Source organism: Hydractinia symbiolongicarpus, chromosome 12 (genome assembly GCF_029227915.1).
Source record: "Hydractinia symbiolongicarpus strain clone_291-10 chromosome 12, HSymV2.1, whole genome shotgun sequence".
Lineage (NCBI taxonomy): Eukaryota > Metazoa > Cnidaria > Hydrozoa > Anthoathecata > Hydractiniidae > Hydractinia > Hydractinia symbiolongicarpus.
In genome coordinates, this window is record NC_079886.1 from 9265149 (window position 1) to 9284956 (window position 19808).

The 19808-nt window shown below is 32.1% G+C and overlaps 1 protein-coding gene across 3 annotated transcripts; it reads right to left on the reverse strand.

Annotated features, from left to right (window-relative positions):
- Positions 1–583: 583 nt before the first annotated feature.
- LOC130622695 (uncharacterized) lies at positions 584–19653 on the reverse strand. Of its 3 annotated transcripts, none has more exons than XM_057438187.1 (30): positions 19145–19653; positions 18717–18814; positions 18334–18484; positions 16387–17452; positions 15713–15953; positions 15172–15395; positions 13934–14029; positions 13711–13848; positions 13006–13252; positions 12183–12287; positions 11663–11746; positions 11299–11553; positions 10207–10363; positions 9457–9567; positions 9037–9196; positions 7604–8698; positions 7197–7218; positions 6958–7078; positions 6193–6317; positions 5704–5874; positions 5028–5195; positions 4266–4361; positions 3293–3348; positions 2992–3052; positions 2769–2873; positions 2340–2443; positions 1846–1926; positions 1556–1664; positions 1322–1377; positions 584–952 (listed from the first exon to the last, which is right to left on the reverse strand). In XM_057438187.1, the coding sequence occupies exons 1-30, from the start codon at positions 19326–19328 to the stop codon at positions 748–750; spliced, it is 5892 nt and encodes a 1963-aa protein (XP_057294170.1). In that variant the 5' UTR covers positions 19329–19653; the 3' UTR covers positions 584–747. The 3 variants fall into 3 exon arrangements, with proteins under 3 accessions (XP_057294170.1, XP_057294171.1, XP_057294169.1); XM_057438188.1 differs by having other exon boundaries at positions 11672–11746; positions 13711–13851; XM_057438186.1 differs by having other exon boundaries at positions 13711–13851; positions 19145–19650.
- Positions 19654–19808: the final 155 nt, after the last annotated feature.

Consider the following 19808-nt stretch of genomic DNA (forward strand, 5'->3'; position numbering starts at 1 on the left):
ATGGAATGGAGGCCAGAGCTGCAAACAAAATCATAACAACCAAAGATGCTAGAAACTAAAACAACCCTCAAGTAATTTATTTGCCGTTTCTATGTTGGTAAATAAGAGAAACGAAAAGAAGTACCTTTGCGTAAGAAGTACCTCACTTGCTGAGGGTCTAGGCCTAAAATTGGGTAAAAAATTAACCATCTTCAATATCAACCTTTAGACCTTACACTCATTCCCTCAACAATGTTTTCTCACTTAGAACCCTTTCCCTTCTTCTTGGACTGCGGCAAGACTTCTCAGAAGCAATACATACTAATGCATAAACAGCACTAACGAATCGTCAGAATTTTTTTTGTCCACTACGCTACAGACACAACGAATCAAATTAAATAAACGAATTTCAGTGAGGGTAGGGTTCACGATGCCAGTTCTGGGTCAGGTAAAAAAAATGGTGCTAAGCAATCTACCCTTGTTCCCCAAAATTGGGTTGCTTATAAAAATAAAGTCAGTTCAATAACTTGTGAATGCACAATGTTCTTGATTCTTTTATTAAGACAACTGCAGGGGTTGAAACAAAAATAAAGAAAAAGGGATATTAATCATTAGAGTTAGATATTTATAGATATAAATTAAAATAAAATTCATCACATATCGAATATAAAAAAAACAACAACATAAAACCATTCTCCATCATCTTTTTTATTTCTGAATAATGCCTAGTCCTTGACGTATCCAATCTCGCTTCTTCTTTAAGCCAGCCTATTTCCGACTTTTTATCGGTAAACCATAAACAACGGGAGCAGCACCAATCAGATAAGGTAATTTACACACTTGTCTTGCTTCACTAACACATTGCGCAATATCAGTTCCTTTTGACTTTGTCATCCAAAGGTTGAGTAGTGATTCCAAAAATAAGTCGATATCCTTATCCGTTACATCCCATAAATTAGCGACAACCGTCGGACTAAAAAAACATTATGAAAGGCATGTATGTGGACGATTCATACACTTGGTCTTAGAAATTGTTGCGGGAAGAAAGTCTCCCTAATTTTGCGAATCAAATTTCGCGGTCAATGAAAAGAAAACAACCTAAGAATTTCCTTTTCGTGGTACGTAAAATATTTAAATTATCTATGGAGTCTATCAGAATACAAATATATTATTCCATCTGCAGACCTGCAGGCGTTTAAGTTTACGGCCAATCGCGATTTAATAACAAAAAGTGTGATTCTATTCTTCCAGCAATCTTTTTGAAATTAAAGTAATGATTAAGGCAATCAACACAAACTCTTATGGTTACAAGAATGAGCTACAACAACTTCAAGAAACTTACCATCCTGCTAATAGATAATACTGTACCATGCCACGTGCTTCCAATTCTCCACAAACCTGATGTACGAAATAACATATCAATGTAAAACACACAAGAAAAAACCGTGCTGTAGGATAAAGAACTCTGACGTACTGTTCACATTTAATTTTTAAAACTGTAATTTCATGAAATGGATAATTCGGTAATGAAAAATAATAATAAAAATGCGAGGTAAAAAAAAACGATTGTACATACAGTCAGTTTCCCACTACTGCAACCCATTAATATTGAAACCGCCCTACACTCAAGTTTTTGTAGTGCCTCCCATCGAAGATACTCCTGACCACTACCATGGCCACAATATCTAAAATAAAATACGTGTTATTATACCCATAGAAGAGAAACTTCCGTGACCACTGTCTAAAATAAAATGTGTTCACTTCCGTGGCCTCGATTTCTAAAACAAAACCCGAGTCCATTTCCGTGACCACCATGTCTAGAATAAAATATGTGGTAACAACGAACAGGTATATAATTATCCTTACATAAATAAATCATTTTCTGTGAGAGCTTCAGTGTATTCTGTTGTAGTGGGAGCTCTACCCACGATACCTTCCCAACCATTGCTACAATGTAAAGAAAAACAATCAAAAAACAAATTATAATACTATGTGCCTGCACATTGAAAAACCAAGCCTTAAAAGACCACCAAAATAATTTTTTCAAAAAACCCATTGTTTTCAAAATAATATAAAACGATTTACACACACATTGACAAGCCCAGAAAAATCATAAAATTAAGACAAAACAGGAAACAGGCCCGTAAGAATCCTACCTGTTGCTAATGACTATTTTTTTTCAAAATACATATTATTTTGATAAAACCAAAAAAAAAAACACACACAAAAAAAAACACAAAAAAAATTAAACAAAAAGCATTCAAGATGACTGACTTTGCGTGCCTAAGAAACACAGGAACACATTGTATTCTGGCATATTTATTTAGTTATCAAGATACAGAAATAAACATCAAAGTTACCTCTTGAACCACTCAGAGAATATTTCCTCAGTGCGCTTAAGATCGTTTCTTGGATTCACAATATAAAATCCTTTTTCTGTTGATACTCCATTTAACAAAAGTTCCTACGAATAAAAAAAAACCATTTTTAACAGAAGACATTTGGTGAACACATTATGAGGCATCATAAGTTAGGTAATGAGAAACAATTGTTAGTATAAGTGATAAGTAGGATATAGGTATTCATATTTATCTAGATATTACTTACATCACCGCATACCTGGACAAACTCCTAAATACAGCACCCATTTATATCAAATACATGACGTCATGTTTAATTTTTTTTTTTTTTTTTATAAAAAAGAGTGTAATTTAATCAAAGAATTAAAAACTAATCATTACATCTTTTAAACAGCGTATCTGCTGTACACACACATGATTTAAACTTACCTGATTGTTCATACAATGTGTAGCTGCAAGTAAAAGTGACGGCATCCGAGAAATTGGTTGATCCCGAAGAATTGGTATGCTTTCCCAGGGTAATTTCTGTATAGTCTAAGAGCGTATGCGTTATTTTGTGTCAAATACAGAATCAAAGTACATTGTTTCAAATGCGACCATGTTGCACTGCGTGTTTTCTTTTTTACTTTGGTAGATAAAAATAAAGTCTTACCTTGTCTAACACTAGTATCACAGGCTTTCTTTTTGTAATTGAACTCTCTGATGACTCAGATCTAATAAAATGTAACAGAAATTTCAATTTAAGTTTCAGGTTCAAAGAAAAGGCTTAAAAAATGAAATAAATTCACAACTTTTACAAAATATTCATTTGCACAAAGGGTGTTTTTAATTCCCTATTGTTCTCGCTCAATAGAAAAAAAACTAATGAAGTTGATCGTAAGGAGGCAAGAGTTAGCAATATTCCATACCCCTTTCATATCTCGAATTATAGTTAAACATTTAAACAAACGTACCCTAATTTAGATTTTCCCTTTGTTTTAACAGGCTGTTTGATATGTTTTTTAAATATCTAAAATAAAAAGGCAAATAAAAACAGAAGTAACCAATATCAATTTTTTATGTAACACTCATTCGTATTACGGGAGTTTTAATTAAGGTGGCAGTAACCCTTTTATAGCTGTCCAAATAGCTGAATTATTTACTCAGTGTTTATTTATACTATTTTTTACCATTTCCCAAAAATATAGGCCTTAATACATAATAAAATGATTTTAACTTAACACTAAAATTGCTGAGTCAGCAGAAATCTCTATTTAAAAATGTATCAGAAACAAGAAAAATATCGGCTTCTTCGAGCTCCAACTTTTTACAATCTCGTTATTTTTCATCAGCTTCTGGTTTTAAATGAGCCTTGGGTTAACCCTGTTAAAACGGCGTGCGGACTTTTTTAATTTATTCTTATTTTTTAACAAAAGCCTTTTGTTTTTTTCAAAAGATTCTTTGTTAGCATCCCCTGCTGCATCGAACACTGTTAAAAGAAAAATATTACAAATAAAAAGATTTCCGCACACTGTATCATGGCTGCATGATTCACCAAGCATGTCTGAAAATTTTTAAGTAAAACGAAAATGCTATCGAAAGTTAAAGCTCGTGCGATCGTCTCAAATTTCTACATAATGCGCCATCTTTGTTGTTATTAACGTTTCTCTTTAATAATTACGTCATTTCTTTCCGTACAATATAGACTTAAACTATATTCGGCAGAACTAATTAATTATTCATGAATTTATCTTAAAGAGAAATTGTTGAGGCTAATATTTTTGGTGAAAGATAAAATCGTGTGTGTTATAACAGAAAAAATGAATATATAGTCTTAAAACAATCTTTCATAACTAATTATGTAATAAAAAAAATTTCCGATTTTTAAAAGGGTTACTGCCACCTTAAACGAGTGAATAACAATGCAACAGGGAAACAATATCTGACCTTAAGGGCATTCTCCGCGTTGGCATCACCAAACATAAATCTTAAACTTTCCAGGAGATGGGATTCAGAGCAATAATTAAATCCATTGATTAAAGCCTGAAAGAGAAGTAGATATAGCAATATAAAATACTTGAGTAATACTTGGGAAATCAACTAAAACAAGCGATAGTAGTAAAAATAGTAGTAAAAATACCAAGCCTCATGAGTTGTAAATAGTTGATTTATGAGTTGTATATAGCTCTCAGTAAAACGATGAAAGCACCGCCAGATGTTGTATCCATATTTGTAACAATTATTTAGCTTAAAAATATCACCTATGTACCTTAAGGAAATTAATTTTCGCAAAAGTTTTTTTGAAAATAACATTAAGTTTTTGCGAAGTTGGTAAGTGCTAATAATTTGCGAGAATTTCTCAATTTAAGCTGTTTTCAAGGACTTAAAGATAAAAAATGTTGAAATTAAAGTTCATATATATTATATGTAGTTCTAGCTAAATCAGTAGCTAGAAAAAAAAGAGCCAGAAAAATCTGAATTTAGCAAGAATTAATTTTCCGGAATAGTAACTTTCCCATTAATTTTAAGAGAAACTAATTTTCGCGAGATTTAAAAAAACTAGCAAAATCCGGAAAAATTATTTTCTTTAGCGTATTTAATTCGATTGAAATTCGAATGTCATTAACAATTCAACTTTGTTTGAAGCTCTTTTAATGACGCAATAAAGGTGAAGTTAGTCCTGCAAGTACCCTGAATTGAAAAGCTAACCTTAACTAATACGCTATTTGTCTCCACTCCAAAAGATGTTGTAATCTCATCCATAATACTTTCCACATTTTTTAATATTTTTCTTTCTTCTTCATCGTCATCAATGTTACCAAGCAACAAGCCTTTCCATCCTTGCAGCCATTCGTTCTCTAACTTTGACATGATGGACTAAAACGACAGGAGAAATTTGTAGACAGACTGGGTGCAAAAACTCATTTTTATCAGCATTTTTACCATCCTTTGTTGATGCCCACTGCAACCTACAACCCTGGATAAAATATTTGGAAATTGTCCGTTTTTCAGCTCCTTTTCGAAATGGGCAAACAAATTTTCTACTTTTGACAGAGGTGTGGGTCAAGTAACTAACGTTAAAAACGCGCTAGCTGCTTTTGACACAATTTCCGCATTATAGAACAAATCAACATTGACTTATTTCTCCGTGTTGTTTATTTCTTTTTAAACTTTGAAATACAAAGAAAATCAAATCCGAATACATCTGTTAACTAAAACATAATTGTCAACCCTTGATAGTTCAAACGCTGTCTTAGTTCTGACAGTCAGACTGCATAATAACACCAGTAGAGCCGCACTATAACTCTATATAAAAAACAGTAAACACTTAGGCGAATTTTTCAATGAACGTAAAACAAATGATTTGCTGTGAGACAAGTATCACCTTTAACTGTTGATCCAGTCGATATCTTTCATTCCACCATGATTTCCTGTCTTTTAATTTCATGCTATCCATGTTCTGTTGTTGTATGGATAAAAACTTCTCAAATAAATCCTCAGAGTCGTCATTAAACGCTGCGATGAGATCACACACAACACTCTTACCTGCAGGATTCTAAGAAAGAATGATTTACTTGCCTTGACAGAATCACTGGAGCTATAGTAAATTGTCTTTACGCCCAGGGCGTTCCTTTGATTTTGGGACTTTCACACAAGGGGGGAGGTCATTATTTTAGTTATCGTGCCCTTCTTTGTCAGCTTATCAGACTAGTTAACTAAGCTTTTTTCGAGGTTATCAAATTCAGTTTCTCTCAAACGAAACCTCAGACGCAAAGAAATACCAAACATAAACAAATACTTCTGGCTATCAGCTTATTTAAAAATATATATACACAAGCTTGAAACAACAAAAGGCAATTTAATGATTAATCACCTGCTCTTCACAATTGGATAAGCTGATGTTTACAATAGCTGCAGGTTTAAAAGCTTCCACCCTGCTTATCATCAAATATTTTTTAGAATTCACCTCAGATTGTGACAGACTGCATATACACCAACCTAGAACCAAATACACAAACCTTACAATTTTAAATTCTGTAGTGGTAATACAAGCATTTTGTCTACATCCAGAAATATTTAAAAAGCATAAACATCTAATAGAAGCATCTAAGTCAGGATTTACGCCCAATTTCCAACACAAAACATTTTCCTAAGAATTCCTGTGTTCCAATGGTTAAAGTAAACAAAACGACGAGGTTTTATTATTCACTCACAAGTTCAAAGCAGTAAGATTGCAGTATGGTGAAAGTTGAAAAAGCATAGAAACATTATTTGAAAAATCTTCCTAGACATAAACATGTCACGATGAATTGTTCTGGTTACTAGATACTCTCTCCGATACGAACTTGGCAGTCTAAATATTTTCGGCTTATTCGCAATATAGTTGCGGATAACAAGATAGTTGTAACTAAATCTTAACGTCAGATATAATACTTGATCGATACGTAAGCTGCGTTTGACTAAATTGAACGTGAAATATATGACCCTCCGAACGTGCCAGGCTACAACTACTCGGGTTACAAACTGTGACAGTAAGGAGTCCTGTTGTTCACATAATATCAAAATATTTATGAAATATTCGCTAGATATTTTGACACTTAGAGTGGGCCACAGTACTGACAACCTGTTGTTTTCCTACCTTCAGGTATGTATTTGTCTATCAAAGGTTGTATTTTTTCTTCACTGAACACAAATTCTGGATCACTGTACTTTTCCAGTATGTTAGTTGTAGAAAGTAGTTTGGATTCACTTAGACCATTCTAAAAATATAACATCACAGTGAGACGTTTTCTATTGCATGTAGCAATCATCATTCAGTAGTGACAGTGACAATAACAACATCGCAAACAATGACAGCAAAATATTTTGGATCCTTACCTTCTTTTCACTTTTTAGTTTCCTACAGAAAAAAAACACAAGACAAAATTAAACTCAACAGCTTACAGCATCACAACAAGCAATGAGAACTCTCATTTTTTTTACCTAAAAACACTGACTGAAAATGCGGATATATATTCCTACTGGGACAGGCTCTGAATATTAAATGATACACGATATAATTCCTGAAAAACACAATGGGTAGCAAATATCCTTTTCAAAATTTGTTAATGACTGTAACTTACCATAGGTGCCAACAATTACCCCACCCCTCCGAACCTAAATCTTACAAAATCCTCTCAAGATTTCTGGTTCCTCTCGTTAATAAAACACTGTGAGCTTTCCAAATTTTTCATCTTTTGAGTGACACCATAATATTTTCATTAGATTAAAAAGAGAAAACCTACTGTATTTTCTTGCTGCACGAACTAACGATCTGTTGATGAAGAATTCTCGCTGATGACAGCAGATGTGAAGTTGTGGCAAGGTTAACATCAGATATGCCTGATATGGCCGACAAGATTTGATAAATCGCCTTAATGATGAGTGTGTCTGTGTATGGGTTTAACACAGAAAGTGCTTTCTTAAGATCCTCTATGAAGTTATGCATACTAAAACCTGCTGCATGCTCCTCTTCTTCTGACAATACCTCTTGTTTCACTTTTTTCTGAGACTTAGCTTTTCTAGTGGGCTTCTTTTCAACTTTATTTCGACCTTGAGATCTACCTTTCTTAGCAACGCTGCATTCTCTTGTTGTTTCACTACCACTTTCCACAGTCTTACTTTTGTACCAATGTTTTTGTATGATATCCTCTCCAAGACATAACAAACTTCGAAGACAATAAAGCTGTGCAGTGAGACGATGAAATTCGTGCTGAGTGGCGTGCATTGGTTTGGTTTTTTCCATGTTTACAATCAACTGCTCCACAGTTTGAATCATACAAATATTTGTTTGTTTTAAGCTTGGCTTAATAATCTTTGCTTCTACATCGTATTTAGAAAAATAATGCAGCTCGGTATCAACTTGGCTGACAGGGGTAGACTTTTTAACTCTTTTTTTCTTTGTCACTTTCCTTTTTACCGACTTTATTGTTTCTTCAGTCACATTTCCTTCATCACTGCAATTGGCAGTTAAATCGATTAATTTAGTCACTTGATGAAAAGATTCTGTATATCGATTTTTTGCATTTTCGATCAGCGCATCAACAATCTGCTGGCATCGCTCATCATCAAGCGTAGTTTTGAAAAATTGTCTTCTGCTTTCGATGTATTGCAGGTACAAGGAAATATGAATTTCTTGAAGTTTAGGGTACACACAGTAATTGCACGAACATTCAGGAACATGTGTGACAAACTCAGGCAAATATAAATCATCGTTTTGTAAACAATCCAGAACTGAGGATTGTAAGATTTTTGTTGTTGCATTGAAACACTGATTGAAGGATAACTCATTGTGCAGCATCATGTCAACAGAAGCTAGTTTCTGAAGGATATCAACAACTCTATAAAAACAAAAAACAATTTTACTCATGTGAAAAAAAAATCATTTTTAATGCTCTTCCGATTATGAAGTCTTAAGTTATAAATAACTTGTAAGTAACCCTGCACATTACCTTTCCAAGTGCTGCAGAGATGATTGATCGATAGAAAGGTAATGGCTTAACTAATCCTTAAAACATTATTGACATGAAGAATCCAAGACGTAACATATTATTATAACAAACTAGCTCTGAGACCGAGGAATAATAACTAGAAGAAGGGACAGCGATGAAACTGGTCATTAACGAGCCTTTTACATATTGTACAGCGCTGCAGGGTAAGGCTATAGAAAGATAATTACCTGAATGAGAGATGGAACTTTTTAGCAAGTAATAGAGCTTCTTTGAGATAGGATTTAGCTTCTAATCCAGATCCTTGCTGTTTTAACAACTCAGCTTGATAAGATAGACACATTATAAGTTTATCAAGGATTAACCAACTTGACGAAAACGTAAAACCACCTAAAAAGTAACTTTCATTATTTTTTTGTTATTGGATATCAAGCGTTACCAATCCACTTCATTGATTGACTACACGCCTCCTAAAATAATCAAGCTTGACTTTTCTTATCACAACAGGGTTTTTTTCTGCTGCTTTTTCATTTATTCCACGTGGCTCCTTACATAAATCTTAACTTATTAAAATGTACTAACATCTAAGTATACCCACTGAAAGTCATGCCCACTTCATTACATATGATCACTATTATTTTGGAACTTACCGTCAACTTGCAATTGCAAGATACAAGCCTCGTACAAACTTCTTAAAAATTTCAAACTGTCAGCAACGAGAGGGAAAGGAGACTTTGCTGGAAAGTGTTCATCTACCACAGCTAAATATCAACATAAAAAAAGATAAGTCGACACCCTCTTTAAGGCTAATCACATCATTTTGATAAAAAGAGCACACCAGTACTCAGACCACATCCCCACATTGTGGTTTGTTGTTCCTACTAAATAGGGTGGCCCCTAAAGTTGCAGCCATCTAATAAGTGAAACAGAATCATTCAATAACAACAAAACAACATCATTAAAAGTTTAAAGGAATAATTCCTCCAGAGAATAATTTTTGTCCACAGTATGTCAACATGCTCTTGTTATTTGTGCACCTAACATCAGTAGAAATTAAGGTAGTATGACCCTTATATGATATACATACAGTTGATATACATTTACAGTTTTTTTAGTGTTTACGTCAATTGCATCGAAGACAAGAAAATTTCAAAATTATCTAAATAATTTTTTATTACTTTTATCACCACTATCATTATTTCTATTATAAAATCTAATATTTTTTTTTAGGCAGGACATTATATGATTTTAGAGACTCATTGTTACACTGCAGGTGTAGCGCCTGACAAAATCTGTAGATTGGATTCCATACGTGTTCCGTGCCTGTTTAGCATGAAGTGATCTCGATAGACATATTAAAGAAAAAATAGGGATATTAATAAAGAGATAATACATTTTACCTTCAGTTGAGAGTTCTTCGTTTTTCTTAGCTGATGGTAGCAACTTTAAAAATGAAAGTAGATAAAACACATCGCTTTTTAGTGTAAATGCCATCTTTGTTTTTTCGGACGACAGATCTTCGAGTACATTCTTTAATATACATACTGATGGGTCAATCTAAAATTATAAATTGTAAATTTAAGCTGAAGACACGTTTCGCTGTAGTCACGTCTCATCAATTTAGCTATTGAGGCCAGACAATCCTTGTGAGAGGCCTTATAAGAGCTTTAAAAATGCATATGCCTGAAATCAACCTGCTGATAAAACGCCAAACACATCCAAGAAGACGACATCTAAAAAAACGTGCCAAAACAAGAAGAGATGCTCCTACAACTATGCAAACCTCGATTTTTAGCTCTTTTTTCAAAATAGGTAAACAGCATCAATTGTCCAATGCTCTGCAACTGGTAGGCTGCAGACAGGGGTGTAACTAACAAACGTCAAAAATGGATTTTTTATCATGTAAAACGCAAACAATACATTTATTCTAATGTAGATCAACAATTTAATCTCCCTAGTCGTTAATCCATGAATAATTCCACAAAGGATTGGACGTTGTACATACTTCCTGCAACATTATTTCATGCAACCTTCCCGCCCGTTATTATTATCATTATTGAAATTATTTACCCAGCCTCTTCAGTTCCTATGGGTACTACTATCAACGCAGGTCATGCTAAGGGGTCCTATTGCATTTAAAGCTCCCATTTGAGCTATATAAGTCGTGCAAGCACAGCAAATGTTTAACTAGACAACTGCCTAAGATATGAATCCTATAGCGCTAAATAGAAAGGATAGATTCACACTTTTGTCTCTGACATGACTCGGCCAGGGTTTGAACCTAAAACCTCCCGCACTCGAAGCAAACGCTCTACATCATTAACACGAAGTAATGAAATTTACTTAGCCAGGTGTTATTAATATGATTATGACCAAAATTATAATGGCATTTTTGATTACAAAACCCCTGGATCCTAAATTGGCTTAGAGACAGACAGACAGCGAGTATTATTGACAACTTGAAGTTTGCTAGCTGAAAAATAACCACTCACCTGTCCACTAGTAAGTAAATAAGCTGCAGTAGTAACATCTATTTGATGCTGGGTCGGCTTAGATTCCACTTTCATTGCCTTTAATTTTTCAAGCAATGCTTCTCCTTTACTTGTATTTTTAATATTAAGAAATTGCATTGCAGCAAATGACCAAGCCATTGTTTGTTTTTCAATAAATTCTGTTGCCGCACTTTCAGATGAAAGGATTTGATATATAAATCCAGATAAATAGGCAGCTTGAATGGCATTAAAGTTCTATAGAGAAAATTCAATAAATTCTTTTGGATGAACTTTTTTTGATAGATTTCTTGTAAAGTGAGAAACAATAGACATAAAATGTGTGGACAATTACAACTTGACTAACCTGACTTACTAAGGAATAAAAGACAGCACTATCATACAAAAGTTTAGCAGCTTGCTCACCATTTTGGAAAAGTGCAGCCTGATTCTGAAATAAAAAAAATCTTGCTATAAAATCACGACTTAAGCGTCTTTGGTTTGTTTGGGAAATTTTCCCAACACTGGTCTCAGGTGATCTTAGGTTATCCACCGTGGTAGGATACGTTGGTTTTCACATGTTATTATTGCCTTAAAGTTATAAAGTGCAATAAATTATGTTAGGGACACTAAAGTAATGTAATGTCAACAAATACTTAATTTATCAACAAACAAAGAAGACATAAAACATCCTCTTTGTAAAAGTCACAACGGACACAGAACTGGTCTTCTATAATCAATACAAATGTGTTCACAATTTTAAAAAAAGTAATACTAAAACTATGATGATTTTTATTAAAATAGAAAGCTTTAAGTAATTTTAAAACTGAAAGCTACAGTAATAATATCAGTTACTGGATCCAAAAAAAATATTATGCACAGAAAACCTTTTCATGTGCAACAGTCATAGCATGTTGACAGATTTCAGTCCATAGCTCCACCGCCATGTTTAATGATATTAAAAATTCTTTGTCAAGGTAATCTTCCTCGTGCTAAACAGAAAAAATATTGCTGTAGCATATCAACATAATATTATTGCTGTTCAGGAAACAATATTGAGTCTGTAGCATGATAAATATGAAACCCTAGCTTTTGCAAGATTTAATATACTGCCAATCTTTTAGACAATCTTTTACCTCCCAAATTGTTTATTTGTTATGGCCAACAAAGTTAAATTACAGAAAGAATTCTACTAATTTTGATTGTTGAGCTAAAAAAATACATTATTATTTTATTTAGATATGTAAAAAATGAACCTACAGGTTTAAGAAAAAAAAACATTTAAGCAATAAGACTAGTTTTCTTTATTTCCATTTGAATTCTAATTTCAAGGTCTCAAGAGTTGCATGGAATATTGTGTCGGTTCAGCGAATTTTCCTCTGACAATTGAAATAAAAGTAAGAATTAGTTAGAGGGCTAAAAAAAGATAGAAGGTATAAAGCTTTAAAAAGTACACACAACTAGTTATTAAAAAATTCTCATGCACCTGCAATTTTTTCATTAATAAAATGCATATTGCATTTACTTTTTGGGCATGTCAACTGTCCATAAATACAACACAAAGAAGTATTATTGAAGTAGAACTACTTCGCATTACATTAACATAAGCAAAATTCAATCTGCTGTCCTAAGCTAAAATAATTCTATTTGATATGAATCAATTGATTAAATCCGAAGTAAAAATAAAAAATATTGTGTTGAAAATCTTACTAATTTGTCAACAAGATTGCCACCACTGTCATCACTTTCTTCAGAACAACTTCCAATTAAATCACTTATGTGTTGATTTTCATCTGCAGACGATTCCATTACCTTTTCCTCATACTGCATGACACTTGTTTGAAAATAACCAACTGCTAATACATCACGGACATGCCATTCTAAGTCATCTCCGCTATCGCATAGTTGATTGTGCATTTCTTCAAGTGTGCTAATTGCTTCCTGGCACCAATGATGTCTACACAAACGAAAATAATGCTTGAGACATGTTTTTGGTAAAATATGTGGATCTGTTTAAAATCGCATGTTTTATGCCTGTCTAAATCAATTTTCATTCAGATCAAAATATTTATTGTAAACTAGCATACCTTTTGTGAGAACAAATTTTTATAAATTCGTAAAATTTCGCAAAAGATTCGGATTTGGCTTGTAAAAATTCTTATTGCAAAATATACCAAAAGCATTATCGAAAAATCAAGACTTCTAAAAAACTCCTTAAATTTAATTTTGTTTGGGATAGGTTGGCTGAATTTTAATGATATATGGTATGGATAATGATTAATCTTTCTCATTTGCAAAAAAATTAACCTTCTGAAAAATTTGTAAACATCTGTTTTCGTGAAAATTTCTTGCAGTCCAATGAATCTTAATAAAAAAAAAATTTACTTCTTGTAAGGGTACAACAAACAACCATACCTCTCATCTCTTTTAAAAACCGACAGGGAAGCAAATTCCAACATCATCAATGAATACTTCAGCAGATCCCCTTCTTTTTCATGAAGTTCTTTACGTAATTCAACTAATCTTTTGAGCAAGTCATGAATATCATACTTGCTGCTAAACAGGTTGTCATAAATAAATACATAGCAAAGTTACATAAAAACAAATAAAAGGAAAAATAAATGTAGGCCGATATTACCTTTGTTTTTTACATAAGTTATATTCATGCTGCAACACTACAGACCAAAATTCATCCATATTTTCAGGAAGTTCTTCCAGTTCATCACGCAAACAACTAAAATGATTTATATAAAGAGCATTTAATTTTTTTGATAAATGTGACACTCAGCTAAAAACAGGGTTTAATTACATCTAAGCAGTTTAGAATTTTATTTCAGCTGGCTGTTTTGTTATTTTGTCATAAACAAGCCTCAAATATCAAAGCTAACAGTCGTTTATATTCAAGTACCATTGTGGTCGGTCAGTACAGAAGAAACCAAATTTCTGTACCTGGTTGACAATTTTTAGGTGGCTTGAATTTCTTTTTCGATTCATGTGAACTTACATCTTCTACACACAAGTGATATACGCAAACACATCTGCATGTCTAGTACTTACTCCTTCAGAGTATAGTTTTTTAAAAAGAGATCAGTAGTTTCAGGATTTGTCCATCGAATTTACAAAATATGTAGCACATGGCATAATTTTCACAAAAGTTTAACAAAATGTAAATCAATACCCTCCAGAATTTTATGACCCTATCATCAAAAACTCACTTTCAAAAATTTTCGATCAAAAAAGATCGAAACGGTCCAACATTTAATTACTTGCTTCAAAGAATACCTGTCAGCCTCGACACCAGTCGGAAAACACGCCAAGCATTGCTGTAACGTAGCAATTACAATCAACGAAGTCTCAATGTTAGGGTCAACACACCGCTGTGCAGAATATTTGATGACTTTGGAAGCTCTGTGGATCAGGGCAATCAAACCCATTTAAACACCAAAGATGAGTACAGAAGCAGGGTGTTAACAATTTATTTTTAAACTAATTAAATGTTATTTCCTTGTCTGATTTTAACATTTGATTTTATTACTTACTTGAAATGTTGATAGATTTTACTGTATGTGCTTTGTAAAAATTGTTTTTTGCTTTTTACTTTAAAGTATAAATAAATTGCATTTATTGCTTTTATTTATTTTAGTTATCCTGATGATGAAAGAAAATTCCGAAATATATTGAAACAAATAAACTCATTGTTGGTGAATCACCTTTCTAATATAGTTTTTCACTAAAAATATTTCTTCTCAAATGATGTATAAAAAACAAATAATTCTATAATAAGGGATGAAGAATATAAGATCACGACAGTTTTAAATACTGAACTCAGATTGTGCAAAACGAACAGAAAATATCAACTAGAAAACAAATGCAAACCTTTTTAAAAGTTTAGGTTTTAATTTTTCATTTGAATCAGCCAGCCAAAACTTGAGCTTGACATAGTATTGAACTTGAGTATAAAGAAATGGTTCAACCTCGCCAAAAAGAATGGTAGACATGAGTTTCAGTTTATTTAACAATTGTACACTTGTTTTGTATGCAAAACTTGTCTTTTCCAACTTGGTATAACACTGAATAAGAGCATTGTACTTTCCACAGATCTAAAATGAAGTCATAAATAAAAAAAATGTGTGTTAAAATAGTAAAATTGGCATTTATATATTTTTAACTACACCGATGCAATGCCCTAGGTACAATGATGGTAAATGTAAAAGACTAAAAATGATGGAATTGCACAACATTAAAACATATGGCCATAAACGAAATAAGTTATTTTGTGTAGCTAGAAAGATATATTTTTAAAAAAAGTTGTATTAGTAACAAAGTAAGGTTTTCAACCTTTTTTTGAAAATTATTATGGGTATTCATGGTTTCTAGGTCACCTAGTTTGACGTAACAAAATACTAAAGTCTCATACCTCTTTAATGTCAGATACTTTATTGTCATTAGTTTCCATCACTTTAGTTGCAAAGGATACAACAAAACAAAAACCTGGGACAGCGAGGTCATATTCACGATTCACATTAAATGCTATTGAAATTTTATAAAAACAATTTTCAAGTTTTTGAAGATCTTCTTCATGGTTGTTTGTGTTAACTTTATTCACAAAGTTTAACACAGTGTTTGCGAAATCTTTGTATTCTTCGACAATACACAATCTAAAAATAGTGTCACAATGAGATAAAAAAACGATTTGTATTTCATCATCGTAAAGCATTTTAAATTTCTTAATGTCTGACAGTATTTGTGGGCAACGAACAGCTTCTTGACACAAGTTAATATGTTTAGGTGATAGAAATAAACCTAAATTTGTTACTGTTGTGTCAAAAAATGACCCTGTCTCTTTTAATTGCAGTACAGTAGTATAAACAATTCGTGAATTCATAGGTAACTAATAAACCAAAATATTCTGGAAAAATATGGAGAATATGCCACTTTAAAGGTAAAAATTCTGTTTTGCCAAATTGAGGTATTAACAACAAATAGATGCCACCATTTGAAAGAGGGTAAAGAATGGTAAAAAACTAAACTAAAAATTTCCAAAAAATGCAGCAGTTTAAGTTCTATATTCAAAACATGTGTAGAACTTACCGTGAATTTTCATCATTTTTGCAGTCCTGACACGTATCATCATTGGTTGTAAAAAGAAACCCATAAAGTTGTTTTAATGTCTCAGCTAAACAATAACACAAAGATTGAAAATGCATCTTTTGCTCCCTTTCTTTCAAACTTTTTAATGCTTGAATGAATCTTTTTGTCTTTAGTAATATTCGTAAAAAATTTAAATGAAATTGGAGAAAACATCTACATAAATATTTCTGTTGTTTGTGTGCAAATTTTAACAATGATAGGAAATCGAATATTTTGAACAGATTGATCTCTTGCGTTTCTATGTATTTTAACAAACACAATGTAAAGTCTGACGTGATCTTCGTGATGATTGTCAGTTTGTGATGACAACTCGATGAATCTTGCATTAGTGTTTTTTTTAGCATCCATAAGTTTTTTAATCCCGCTAAATCCAATTGATCTAAACACCCTTTCCAGGGCAAGCTTTGAAAGTCACGTTCAAAACGTATGTCATAGTTGTTTGATATTATAATGCCAGAATATAAATAAGTTAATTCCCATCTAATTCGTTTTATCTGTTTGAAAGACTCTTCACAGTTTAAAAGTTTATTTAAAGTGGTAACAAGATAAGTTAAACTCTCTACTACATATTCTGTTTCATAACTAAAAGATTGAAATAAAATTTTCCTCCATCTGAGAATAAATTCTTCAGTGCATTCAATAAATTTATTTTTTTGCCAATCTGCGTAAGACAAAACAGCCAAACTGATTACCCGTAACTCGAACAGCAACGCGAGGTCACTAGACTTTGTTTTGATGCAATTAGGTAAAAATTTAGCATATAATGCGTAACACATTTGATGTGTGGTGAAAAATAGCTTTTTTATGTCTTCATTAAAAAATCCATCATGCTGTTTCATCTGCATGAGCAATTTCAGCATATCTTTTACGATAACCACTAATCCAGCTATGTATGGTTTTTTGTACATTTGCTTCATTATATGAAACATAAGTTTTACAGCTTTTTCACACAGTTCCTCAATCAATGCCAATTTTGGGGAAAAGCAGTGCAAAAATGATTTTGAAGCTAAAATAGAATACAAATAAAATATTTCAAACATTATACATTGTTTTCTGAGACAAAAAATACATTCTAAACCTCTTTTATTCAAAACACTGTGACAAGTAGCACCATATCAGTCCAGTCTGCTTCATATTGGAATTGTTTTTCTTTCTCATGAATTTTAGTTTCAAATAAAAAAATTCTTGGGTGAAACTCAAGTGAAAATTTAATTTTTCAAATGCGAAGGGAGTTAATATAATTGTTATAAATTAGTTTAAAGTTATTGTATTTATGTACATAACAAACTTGTACTTCATGATTTGTGATCAAGGCTGTAGTATGCAACTGAAATGGATAGGTCAGAACATATTTGTGTTTATTTTGTTTTTAGAATAGTTACCAGAAACAGTCATAACACAAAAATTAGACTTTTGCGATATACACCGACCTGCTAAATCTCGAATTATAGAAAGTGTGGAAAGTGTTTGCACAATAATGATGGTGACTAGTAATTTGAGATTCTTAGAGAACAAGTTTTGGAGAAAAGCTCCAATTTTGTTTGGTATGGTGTAAAAACAAGGTGTAAAAATAATTTTTATGCAATGGCTACTCCCATAAAGCACAAAGAAATACAATTGTTATGTATAACAATTAATATATTATATATAATAAAGGAAAAAATTTTTCATTACTTTTATACTTGTGCTCAGTCTCAACATCCGACAATTTAAGACATGAATAACAACGAGTTAAAAAAGCGGCCAATGGCAATTGTAAATTTTGGTGGCATAAAAGAAATATATAACTAGTAACTAGTTATACTTTGGAGCCTGGAATCCAATAGCGTTCATACTATGCGTTCTAAATTTTATTACTGAGTTTTTTGAGAACCACGTCATACTCACCCAAGCTACAAGCTAGAGTTACTGATTCAAGCTGATCAATATCTGTTTTCTCCAACATATCAATCAGACCTCTTAAAACTTTTAACGCATCATCCAAATAAATCAATTTATTTTCACGATCTTGTATCGACAACAAAGGCTGAAAATAATCCTAAAGAAAATAACATTTTTATAGTAATTAAACAAACAATTATCAACCCAATGCAAACAATACAATTTATAAATATATAGTGCTTAGAAAAGTTCTTTTTATAACTTATTGTGCCCTAAAATTTTCCTTTTAATTTACAAAGGTATTTGACCCCAATATTGTAAAGTGCACTGCAAGGACATAAGAAGTCATAATGTGTGATGAAATTTAAATTCAGAGTAATATAAAATACCTTTATTTCTAGCAACAAAGAATTGGTGAAGAATTTTTCAGTCTGAAGTTTTTTTCTCAGTAAATCTCCATTTAGGTTCTCCACATTCGATCTTTTCTCTTTAAAGCAAAATTATTAAAAATGTTCACGATAATATCAGGGAGCGAATTAACTTTAAGCAGTTAAAAACATTTTTATATACATATTCTAATCATGCAAAGAGGTAGCTGAAGATTTTTACAGAGAAACATCAACAAAAAAGTTTTGTGCATAATGAACTCAAATATTTCAACAATATATTTGAGGGTATTTATGCAAAAAAATCATTAAGTTTGGGGGAGGGGGGTTATCTAATTAAGGTGTGTTTATTCAAAGCAGTATGATTACTGACTTCTTGTTATTAAAAAGAAAAAGATATTTTTAGTACAATAAAACTTTAAAGAAAATACCGTTGTTGTGGCTTCTACTTATCAGAAGTATAACTTCCTCAAGGTGTTTATTTGGATGTTTTAGTTCGTCAGTTTTGTTTTCATTTTCCACGTTTTTGACAGGTGAAGTTTCTTTTAACAAATTGCCGTCTTTAGTGACACTAACATTCTTGTATCTGCCCTTCCTTGATTTTGAAGGTGCCATAACGACGTTTTCTTAGTTGACAAGAAACTCTAAAGTGTCTGCAAGCACTTCGCCAGTGATGAACATAATGTTTACAAGTATATATCTATATGAAAAGTTTTTAAATCTCCATATTATTATGACCTTTTGACATTATTACTTGCTATTATTTAAAAACAATAAGAACAAAACCTGAACTGAAATTTATATGTCCTACCCCGTAAAAGTAAATGTCAAAAAATCTAGAAAAATTTGTCATAAATTCTCTGCATAATTGAAAATACGTTGCATTCATCCTTAAATAAATTTGTTTACTGCAGCAAGAAATTATGTCAGCCATTTACGTAAAAGTAATTTCTACTTGAAGTAAACTTTTGAATGAATGAAAGATTCCTTTGATTAAAACAGGTGTTAATCTAAAAACATATTATCCACTAACGTTACCAAGTTCCTTACATGAGAGACAGTGTGTGCTTCATAATACAATACAATAGCAGCCAT